The sequence below is a fragment of the Arachis duranensis genome, chromosome 7, assembly GCF_000817695.3.
Source record: "Arachis duranensis cultivar V14167 chromosome 7, aradu.V14167.gnm2.J7QH, whole genome shotgun sequence".
Lineage (NCBI taxonomy): Eukaryota > Viridiplantae > Streptophyta > Magnoliopsida > Fabales > Fabaceae > Arachis > Arachis duranensis.
In genome coordinates, this window is record NC_029778.3 from 72,972,485 (window position 1) to 72,983,975 (window position 11,491).

The 11,491-nt window shown below is 32.0% G+C and overlaps 2 protein-coding genes across 4 annotated transcripts; one reads left to right on the forward strand and one right to left on the reverse strand.

The window, feature by feature from the left end:
- The first annotated feature begins 785 nt into the window (after positions 1-785).
- LOC107459891 (fatty-acid-binding protein 3, chloroplastic) lies at positions 786-4,046 on the forward strand. The gene is made up of 5 exons (XM_016078194.3): positions 786-1,122; positions 2,299-2,400; positions 2,999-3,154; positions 3,255-3,469; positions 3,609-4,046. Exons 1-5 carry the CDS (start codon positions 912-914, stop codon positions 3,765-3,767), a joined length of 843 nt encoding a protein of 280 aa, XP_015933680.1. The 5' UTR covers positions 786-911; the 3' UTR covers positions 3,768-4,046.
- Positions 4,047-4,113: 67 nt separating this feature from the next.
- On the reverse strand, positions 4,114-7,056 carry LOC107459889 (receptor-like serine/threonine-protein kinase At1g78530). 3 transcript variants are annotated; one of them, XM_016078193.3, is made up of 6 exons: positions 6,556-7,056; positions 6,221-6,385; positions 5,795-6,133; positions 4,995-5,249; positions 4,784-4,917; positions 4,114-4,502 (listed from the first exon to the last, which is right to left on the reverse strand). In XM_016078193.3, the coding sequence occupies exons 2-6, from the start codon at positions 6,345-6,347 to the stop codon at positions 4,272-4,274; spliced, it is 1,086 nt and encodes a 361-aa protein (XP_015933679.1). In that variant the 5' UTR covers positions 6,348-6,385; positions 6,556-7,056; the 3' UTR covers positions 4,114-4,271. The 3 variants fall into 3 exon arrangements, with proteins under 3 accessions (XP_015933679.1, XP_052107693.1, XP_020983960.1); XM_052251733.1 differs by lacking the exon at positions 6,221-6,385 and having other exon boundaries at positions 6,576-7,056; XM_021128301.2 differs by lacking the exon at positions 6,221-6,385.
- Between the last annotated feature and the right edge of the window lie 4,435 nt (positions 7,057-11,491).

Genomic DNA, 11,491 nt, shown 5'->3' on the forward strand with positions numbered 1-11,491 from the left:
ATCCAAAGTTGGAGATGGTTTTGTTGAAAATAATGAGGGGATGAATAATATTTGTATAAAATTAAATTCAAATTCTATTAAGTGCGGATAAAGAAGAAAGTGAATAAATAAAAATTATTTTAAGAAAAAAACTTGTTTAGAATTAGCTATAAAAAATGGATTCCCTTTATTTCCTTTTAAAAAAGTTAGCCACTTTAGGGATGTACTGATGCACATGTGACTCATTTTTTTGGATATGAGAAGCATGTGTGTGTTGTGTATTACTGTAAAAAATGTAGGTGTTAGATATAAATACAAGAAAAATTTTTTTTAAAACATTCGATTTCTTTATAAAAAAAATTAAGTTTTCGGACAATTTGATTAGTATGGAAGAGAAAATTTAAATTTTGATGAAGTCGGATCCTCTAATTTGTGTTTAAAACATTAAAAAAATTTAAAGTACACAAATCAGACTCTCCTATTTTTGCTCTTGACACCACAGTTGCATAAAATACTATACACTCCATATCTACATTTTACACCATTTTCTCTCCCACATCTAAATTAAAAAGTGCACAATATGTTACTTATTTAATATTTATAGAAAGACTTATGTGTATTTTCTATTTTCGAATATGTTTTCGCAGAACAGCAAAAAGACGTAAATTCATATCCTTGTGAAATATGTATCAAATTTTAAATTCTAACTATCAAACTGAAAATTAAAAGTTAATAAATTATTTCAACAACACGACAGTTGGATTATCCATATCGAAACTCCGACGGAACAACCAAAGTAATAGATAGAAGTAGTGTCAGTTCCTGGTTGCTGTAATAATCTCAAAACATTCTTTCTACTTTCTATATTTTATTACTAACTAATTAACCTTTCCTCACACTCTTATTCCTATTACCTTAACAACAACACTAACATGCTTGGAACTATAACACCATGTCTTTCACCTTCCATCAATTTCCTTCCAAGATCTAATCATGTTCTCACAAAAACCTCAAACTCAATTCTTCCATTGAATCATGGCCACTGTGTCACTCTCTTTTCAGCTTCCCCTTTGCATTTTACTTTCTACAGGAGCTTTAGAAGACCCAACACTCTGTTCTTTGCAGAAACTGCTTCATCTGCTGGTTAGATTCTGTGGTCACTGCATTTATCTTCAACTTTTTATTTATTTATTTAATTTATCAGTAACCCTCCTTTTTAGTTCCAACTTTTTTTGCCTTAGTTTATTCCTTTAGTTGCTTCTTGGAATGCACTTGCCACTTTCTTGGGATTTTTCTTTTTAGAGTTCACTTTCTTGGGAAATTAACAATGCGTAAACGTGGAATCGTAAACTTTAATGTTAGACTAATGAGTAATACACTGTTTTAAAACAACGTCAAATCGGACAAAATGATAATTTATCAGACCTCTGTTGAGAACTTGAGATATATTAATTGTCTAATATACCATTTTATTCAAGTTTGATAGTTATTTCGAAAGACTCGGATATTTTTTTTTTTTTTGGTCTTTAGAGGAAAATACATTTTGCATTTAATTTGTTGTTGCTTGTTGGCTAACTTGGTTATAGCGAAATTGATTTTTGAGATGCACAATAATCTTTTTCACTTGCTTCTAAGAACATGTGCAGCAAATATTCAACTTTAAGAACATGACCAATAAAGAAAAAAAGGGAAAGGGGAAACTGAGAAAAGTAGGAGATTCTGGGGCAAGTTTTTTTAATTCTTTGTTTGGGTTAGTTGCTGAGATTTATTCAAAGATGACAAAACCGAAGTGTCAATAGTGTGTGGTAAAGAGTTACCTAAAGTTGGTTGAGTTGTCCCAATTTTGCAGCACTAAACAAAAGGGAGAGATTTGAAAGAGGGAGAAAGCTGTTAGATTTGCTTTTTCTGAACACTTAACATTCTAATATTAAAATATGTTTTAATTCATGTGCCATCTTGTGTGATCCAATCACAAGAGATAGAATTCTAACTTGCTTTCAATAATAAAGAACATGTCGCTGTTATGGTGATTCTGCCAAACCAACTGCAGCTTTTTCAGTAAGATGAGTATGAACTTTGAATATTTGTCATTTTAGGAAACTTCACTGCAGCATGTTTTAACTATTTAGACTGTTAAAATGGCCTTATGTCCTTGAAAAAGAAAGTTTTGTGGCAGAGAGGTGGCTATGAAGTTTTTTAACAATTGGACTGAATATGATATAGTACCATAATTATATATATATTTGTTACTGTCTCTTTCTGTGTCTTGTTAACTGAAATTGAAAATTTACATGATTGGTTGGTAATTGATAACTGCAGCTACGAATGCTGAATACGTGGAGGAACCGGCAACAAATGTGAAATTTCAGACATCTTTGATGGTTCCGGGTTGCTCGGATTCATTAATTTTGCTTGGAACTGGTTAGTTTGTCGTTGTATCACATATTCACATGACTTTAGAAAATGAGGATGATATAAATGCTTTGAACAAGTGAAGAAAGGATCAAAAAGACTATAATTGGTATTGAACAATTATAACACATTAAAGGAAGTGTTATTCTTGTAAATAAGGAAATAATTCGGTTGATATCATCATGAACATACTTTTATCTTTTTTCATTTCATAGACATTAACTTTTGATTGTGATCATTACTGCCTTTTCGAAAAATTCATGTTATTGATGATAACTTTGTGCATAGATTCAAACTCTTTTAAGAGATTTTTGGTTAAAACTTTAATGTCACTCTGAAAAGATGTTATCAAAGTATTTTTCTTTGTTGGCCATTTGTTAAAGTTGTATATAATCATCAAATTTGTAACTAATTGGATGGGGAAATTAAACGTAATAAAATTATGAACTTAGATTTTTGTATATATTCTTTTTATCTTTATGGTTTTATTGTATATTTGTTGAAACTTTTTGTCTTCTCTTTTTGGTCACTGAGAATTGGCAACAGTAGAACTTAGTAAGTTCCAAGAAATGCTATGAGTTTTGATTAATAATAACAACAATTTCAGGATTCAGAGAGAAAGTTTTTGCAATCATTGGAGTCAAGGTCTATGCCGCAGGCCTATATCTGAATCAATCTATCATAAGTGAGTTGAATGTTTGGAAAGGGCAATCAAAAGATACAATTCAAGGAGATTCTTCTTTGTTCAAGACCATTTTCCAAAGTAATGAATCTACAAGTTGATTTCTTCATTTATTTTTACATTGCTAGAGTTACACAGAAAGAGATAAAGTTGATAAATACATGTATTTTTATGGTTGCAGCATCCCTTGAGAAATCATTGCAAATCATTCTGGTCAGAGATGTTGATGGTAAAACTTTTTGGGACGCCTTAAGTGACGCAATATCACCAAGAATTGTAGAACCTACAACTGCAGATGAATCTGCTTTGTCTGCGTTCCGCGATTTCTTCCTTAATCTTTCTCTTAGGAAAGGAACTTTCATATTTTTGACTTGGCCAAACCCCTCCAAATTGCTTGTAAGTTTGTTTTCCGTTTATATCTCCAGTGGATATTCGACTACACTATTTTTGAGCTATTGCAGCATGTACCCTATAGCTTCAATATTTCGCTTGCATGATACTATTCCAACTAAGTTTCTTGTGATTCAATTTTCAGGTTTCTGTCTCCTCACAGGGTCTTCCATCTGCAGTGGATGCTACAATGGAATCAACAAATGTAGCTTCTGCTTTGTTTGATGTATTTCTTGGTGATAATCCTGTCTCTCCCTCCTTGAAAGCTTCAGTGGCCGAAGGCTTATCGAAAGTACTAAAGTAGAGTATGGGTTCTAGAAATGGTTGTCTTTGAATATATTCAGTAGCTCCTACCTATTTTGTTCTAGTGTATATGTAAGCATGCTGTAAAGGTGTGCTGCGAGTTGGAAGTTCTTGGTTTCAAGTACTCTTTTTTTTTTTTCCTTCCCTCTTCTGAATCTACATATTTTGATTTGTCCATGGATATAAACTTTTTTCAATTTGCATGCTTAGATGGCTATGTTAGAGCCATAGAGGTACTACTTCTCTAGAAGGACACACTTTGTTAGTATATCAGTTCAAATATATGCTTCACTTGGTTAATGCATAAAAAGAATGTTATTTGTACAACTATAAAAAACCTGAGAGAATTAGTGAAAACCATACTATAACTGTTTTAGAAAAAAAATTGTTGTACAACTTTTGGTTTTCCAAATAACATTATTGCATTGCATATCAACATCTCTCTGTAGTTACAAAATAAAATCCTGTTGATGCTGAATTACTAATAGGAAAGGGCATCAAAACATTAGGGTGACATGTCATTAATTGTACATGGCAATGTTGTAGTAACATGTTTGCATGATACTGCTTGTTCAAGCAAGTTGACAACCTCAGCCATGTTTGGTCTATTCAAAGGGTCTGGTTCAAGACACTTCATTGCAATGTTGAACACCTTGTTTACCTCTTGCATTGGACAGGACCCTAAGCTACTGTCAAGAACTAATTCTTCTTTCTTCTCCTGAACAACAGCTTTCACCTGATACCCAATATTAACAAAATGATTCTTTATTAGGTAAGTTCTTATTCCAATACTGTATTAAACAAATGATGTGTTTCACAGCCAATCCAACTCTCAAACTGAACATGAATTGATTTAATGCTTTTTTTCCCCCCAGCTATAGTAGTTTTCATGATTTTAATCTCTATTTGATTTCTAATGTTTAAATGCAAGTAGAAAGAGAATTTAAACAACTCAGTGATTTCAAATTTGTCTATTAACATAATCACAAAAGGAAAATAACAATAATCAGTTCTTACCCATGTGACAAGCTTGGTTCCTTCTTCTACAAATGCTTCATCACTGGGTTTCTTCCCAGTTAAGAGCTCTAGTAATACCACTCCAAAGCTGTAAACATCACCTTTAACAGTTGCTCTTCCAGTATCGAAATATTCTGCATAAAAACATTTTGCAATTAGAACTAAAGTGTTGTGGAAGCTAAAATTGTGCTTAGCACATTTATGTCTGTACCAGGTGCCAAGTATCCAAAGGTTCCTGCCACCATTGTCGAAACATGAGTCTTATTCGGCTCCATCAACGTGGCTAATCCGAAGTCAGAAACTCGCGCCCCCATGTTTTGATCCAGCAATATGTTGCTTGATTTGATATCTCTATGGATAATGTGAGGGATGCAATCATGGTGAAGATATGATATTCCTCTAGCAGCACCTACAGCTACTCTATATCTTGTTGGCCAATCCAAATGCTTCTTCTCCTTTGATCTCCCTGCCATTGTATTCAACTTTGTAATTAATTAGAAAAACAAAATTCAGTAATCAATTGACTAGCTAAAAATTCTACAAAACCTTGGATGTAGCTGAAGAACATTCCATTTCTATCATTGGATCACATATTTTGATTGTTTTGTATAAGAAAATATGTTCATTACATCATCCAAATCTTAAAATTTTCACTTGGTCAAAAGAAAAAGCTACAAAAGGCACCCTAGTGCATGAGGCTACAACACTTGCTACCCTTATGACTTATAAGATCTAATATGAAAAACCAACAAATGTTTGCTCATATATAATCATTCATGTGCTTCCTCCTATCAGCTTAAATTTTTGAAAAACTAGTTCTATAACATAATATCAAAACTTCTATGATCGAAAAGTGTAGAGTTTGATCCTCGTTATCCCCCAAAAGAGAAAACAAAAATAGCATAAGGCAAAGAAAAATAGAAAAGGCGGCTTATACAAAAATTCAAACAAATCTAGAAGAAGCTCTTGCTCGAAGGAGCGTGTTAGAAATATAACCATTCATACACTTACCATGCAAAATGGAATCCAAACTTCCATTTGGCATTAGCTCAAATATAAGAAGATTGTAATGTGGTGCAATGTAATATCCATGAAGAGTTACAATATTCCGATGCTTTATGTCCGCCATCGCCTCCAACTCTCTCTCAAAACCATTGTCCCTCTCTTCTGATCCCCGGTTCAGCCTCTTCACGGCGAAGGCTACAGATTCATTTAGTCTTAGTTCATAAACCACTCCATAGCCACCAGATCCAATGATGTCTTTATTGCTCAGTTTTCGTGTCTTCTGTAAGACTGCATCGGATTTAAGAGATTGCAGCAATGAAGATCTAAAGATTACCATCTTTCCTTCTGTATTATCCAATCAATGTATGTTAGAAAGTCTTGTTTTCTCTCTAATTAACAAAGTAGGGGAAAAAGCACATTTTTTTTTCTAACCATTTTCATAAATTATGTGCTTTCTTTTCCATCTTTTGTAGAGAAGAACAGAGATCAAGATCTTGGATATCACGAAAGCGATGAAGCATATTGTTGTAGATAAGGCTATAACCAGGAACTTCCTCATTTTGTTGATACAAAAAATGATGCTGAAAATTGAAGATTCTGGAAACAAAGTTTGGTATTATGGTCTCAAAAAATTTGACAGAAAAATAAGAATTGAGAACATTTTGAAAGATTGCTACATGAAATGTGCAAAGTAGCATTTTTTTTCGCCTTTAGTTTCTTCTTAACTGAAGCAAAATCTCAAACAAGAAAAGAAGAAGAAAACTCACAGTAATTCTCTGTGGATTACTTTTTATAGATGATAACATTGTCCCTCGCTTTCTGCATCTATAAATTCTCTTCACATCTTGATGAATTGGACAAAAGTTCTTAAAACTTGTTCTGATCTCTTTTTCATGTTGGCTCTCTCATGAACTCTGAATTTTAGTTACCCTTTGAAGAATCTGCATCTTTGTCCACAATGGCCAGTGAAGAGAAAAGAGACATGGAAAGTTCATAACCACTTTCTCACTTATGAACCAGAAGAAGAAAGATCACAGAAGCTGATCATGAGGATAAGAATAAGAAAAATGTATAGTGAACGTTTTGAAAACTAAGGTACATTATTATTATTATGAAGAACAGTTTTGAAATGATTGAAGGTTTGAAATTAGAGGCCTAACTTTCTGGTTTTTTTTTGTTGCGTATATTACATTGCTTGTTTGTGTAATCAAAACCATTATGGAGGTAAAGCATGTGTCATGCCACCCCAGTTAGCAATGTCCTTTATTGAAAAGAATAGATTGGTGTGTGTTGAATTGATTGAACATGGAACCTACCTGTCAAAAAGAACGTCTGTGTTACTATTCTCAGTGTGAACACACTTGGACTACTTCATCACCAATGCCACCAATGCCAGTGTAGTGATGGAAAAATTTCTCTCTTTTTTACCACCAAATTGGTCTCTTAACAATTTTTAATTGGATAATTTAATTTTCAACTAATTTTAATCACCAAATTAGTCAGTAATCTTCTCTTTTGTTAAATAAATAAATTCTTACAATAATTTTGGTAAAAAAAAATAGATAAATTAATTTCTGTCATTATTTAATAAAACATAAAACAAAACTTAATGAAAATTTTTAGATTAGTCTCTCTGTAAAGACAAACAATATGATGTAAAAATTGATTTGTCTAACAAAATAAAAGTTAAAACATTAATTTAATAATTAAAATTTATTGAGAAACTAAAATTTTTTATTAAAAATTTTTTAAGATCTAATTTGGAGTGTTACTTATAATTTAAATTGAAGACATGGGATAGAAAAATTTTACTAATCTATTAGAAGGGATAATAAAAGTGTTTTCAGTTTTTCGAACAGAATTAGTTAACTTTCTAAAATGTGAGAAAGAAAAAAAAGATTGTATGCTAATTAAAGTTGAATAATAAATAAATATGCTTTTTAAATATTTTGATTTCTACCCATAAGGATGAAAAAAGATTTACTTTAGTCTACTAGGAAAATCAATAACAATTTTAAGTTATATTAGTTTAATTTCTAGTAATCAAATGTGAATACAAGTTCAAAAAAATTGTCACGCATTGTCAAAAAAATTGTCATGCATCTGTCAAAGTTTGAAATTAAAATTTCATTTTCTTCTCCAGTATGAATGGATTTTGTTGTCATACCCGTGCTATGTTTATATGGGAATGTTCCTGACTTCATGGCTATTAAAGTAATAAAAACTCAAGAAAAGAGAGGACAGGGACAAAATAAAGTAGGGGTGGTTGGTCAGCTAGAACCTAGAAAAGTAGAAAACTGGCAAAATTTTTATTTTATTTTATATGTAATGATCTTGTGAATGCCTTTTCTGTCACCATATGTTATTCACCACTTGTCCTCTTTCCAGTTTATTTGGAGGATGGGAATTCATTTAAGCCAACGAGATACAGACTAAGTTAAAAACTTTCTAATTTTATTATTGGAAGAGAGATTGCGTTTTAATAAAACCACATGAATTTTTACATACAAATTCACATTCTTAAAAATTAAAAAGAAAATTAATTATTATAATATATTTTTAAACTAACATATCTCTCATATACTTTTATTTAACTTTCTCAAATAACTTTTTCTCTTACTCACAATACAAAATAAAGAACTCCCATACTCTTAATAAATGACTAAATCCCCATTTTAATCCCTGAAATTCACGCGATTACTTATTTTGGTCTCTAAAATTCAAAATTACCTATAATGAATTCAAGTTTAGGCACCAATGTGGTCTCTCGACTCTTTTCGGTGATGACTAGGCAAACGGAGTGCTCAAATGACACCCTTCCTATCACGTTGGATGATGGGTAAACAACGTCGTTTATCCTTAACATCTAAACAAGCCAGAAATGTCGTCATTTTGTATATGAAGGGAGAAGAAATGATGGAGACCTAAAATGAAGTATTCGTCTTCTTCTCTACTTCTACTATTCTTCATTTCTAACTTGTTTGGACACCAAAGGTAAACGATGTCGTTTACTCATCATCCAGCATGGCAGGGAGAGTACAATCTCAACACTTCGTTTGTCTAGTCATCGTTGGAAAGAATTGAAGGACCATATTGATACCCGGACTTGAATCTGAAGGACCAACATAGGTTAACGGACTGCTGCTGGTGTTTAACGCCAGAAATGGCATTAAACGCCCTGGAGGGAGAGTTCACGTTCCTAGCCTGTGTCCCCTGCTAGCGTGAAACACTGGTTGGGATTTTAAATTTTAAAAAAAATGAGAAAAAATTGGTGAAGGGACTAGTTTGGTGCACGACATTTAATTTTAGGGACTAAAATGAGTCACTTAATATAAAATGGGGGACTAATTTGGTGCATATACAACGATGACATAATGGATGACACGTGGACGAATACTGTTGCGACACATGGCACAAACGGACACGTGGCCAAATAACATTGTGACACGTGGCACAACCATTCACGTCAGCATGCCACGTGTCACTGGTCACCACATCATCATACCATTATACGTGGCCAAATCTTGAAGTGACACGTGTCACTTATAGTCTATGTCATCATGCCATGTCATCACATCGTTAATGGAAAATAGGTCAAAGACTAATAAGATGCATTTTTTTCAATCTCAGAGATATAATTGATGCAATTAGAATCTCGGAAATGATTTTAGTGCATGACACTAATCTTAGGGACCATTTTAAAATTTAAATATGTGTTTAGTTGTTATCTCGTTGTCCAAGAAAAAGAAAAATTTATGCCTAATTCTCTTTTAGGAGTCACAATAACATTCGGTGTGTGCTTATCAAACCAAATAGATTTGTCTGAGGTATATGCGCCTAAGTGGAAATCATCAGCATTCACTAAACTGCGGCTTTTATTTTATAGCTGTTGCTTCTAACATTTTATATGTATTTTCCCCTAACAACAAAAATTAAGATACAATTTATTTTGTCGATTTTTAGTAAATTGATAGTGGTTTAATATCTAATAGTTTGGAAGCGAAATCTACTCTTCTTTACAGGTATCAATTTTTTAGAAGTGCATCAAAGTATCTTCGATTAGATTGGATTTAAAAATAAAGATAAATTAAACTTTATAAATTAAAGATGAAATAAAGGAAATAAAGTTTTTGAAAGAGAAATGGATTAAATGAAAAAAGGTTTGCGTTAAAATTAAAAGAAAGCAATAAAATGCCTTCGACAAGATCAAAGGACTTTGACTTGGAAATTAACAATGCAGGAATGTGAATTGGACAATGAAGATAAATAATACTTGGAATATAAATTTACTTGAAATGTAAAGTTTACAGAAAGATAACTTGAAAGAATGAAAAGATGGAAAGAACCCTACAGAAAAGTTACTCGATTGCAGATTCAGGAATTTCCTGGGATGTGAGTGTGCTTGAGTATTTTCTAAGTAAAAGTTCCAACCTTTATTCCCTAATACTTCCTAATATTTATAATCCACTTTAGGCAACTGCCAATTAATTACAAGATTACAACTTTGAATGCATTCTGTAAAACCCGGTCTAACCGTAATTAATTAAATAATAAATTAAATAGGAGCGAATATGGTTCAAAAATTTAGCAATCGGAATTTAATAATTTAAATATGATATTTGGATTCAATGAATTTTTCTGATTCGAAAAACATAGTTTTCTGCGTAAAAACGCGCATTAGAATTTTGACCGGCAGTACTGACTGAAATTTGTCTGGTACTGCAGTTGAGAAATTAGTAAATGAGTTTAAGAAATTAGGAATTTTAATTAGGGAGGGTAGAAATATTTAAAGTGCGATTTAGAGCGCTAATCTTAAGGATTTTGACCCAAAATTGGGTAAACGGACAAAAATAAGTGAACCGGGTCTAAGTAGGCCCAAGACCCAACATATATAAACATTAGTTATGAACATTTCAGCTCATTTGCCCTAAAGAATGGGGTTTGGGGCGCTGAGTTGAGAAGAGAGAAGAGAGAAACCCTAACTCTCTTTGATCTTCAAATCATCATAACTTGAGCTACGGAGCTCCGATTGACGAGTCGTTTGCGGCCACGCATCGCTCTTCTCCTCCTTTACAATTATGTTTAAGTTCTATGATAAATAATCCTCTGTTCTCTTGTAAGACCCAAAACATTTGAAAAGTCTTTTTATAAGTAAGTCTCAAATCATATAGTTATTTATAGCCTTAATTTCAGAAATTATTTTATTAGAGATAATTATGGCAATTTTTGATTTATTGAATTTGAGACGAGTTATGATTATTATCCAATTTTATAATTATTGGGTTATTTTCTATATTTAAATTATAAAGTTGATAGTTATGAAATAATAAGGATTTTTATATGATATGGACTAAATAATCAATATTTTAATATATTGATATTGCTATTTTGGAAAATAGAGAAATTAATTATATTATTTCTAAATTTTGGATTTGGACATTTTATTGAAAATAAAGTGTGAAATTGATGAGCAAATAGTATTTTTATACACTATTATTGTTGAATTAGAATTTATTTCTAATTACTACATTATACCTATTTTTAAGTAAAATTACTAAAATGTCCATAACCCTAATTTTCAAAATAAGGAAACCCTAACCTAGTAACCTGTTACCATGACCCGGTTCCCTTCCCACTCAACCAAGCAGCAGCACATGATTTTCCTTTCCTTTTTCCCTTTTCATGAGAGAGAGAGAGAGAGAG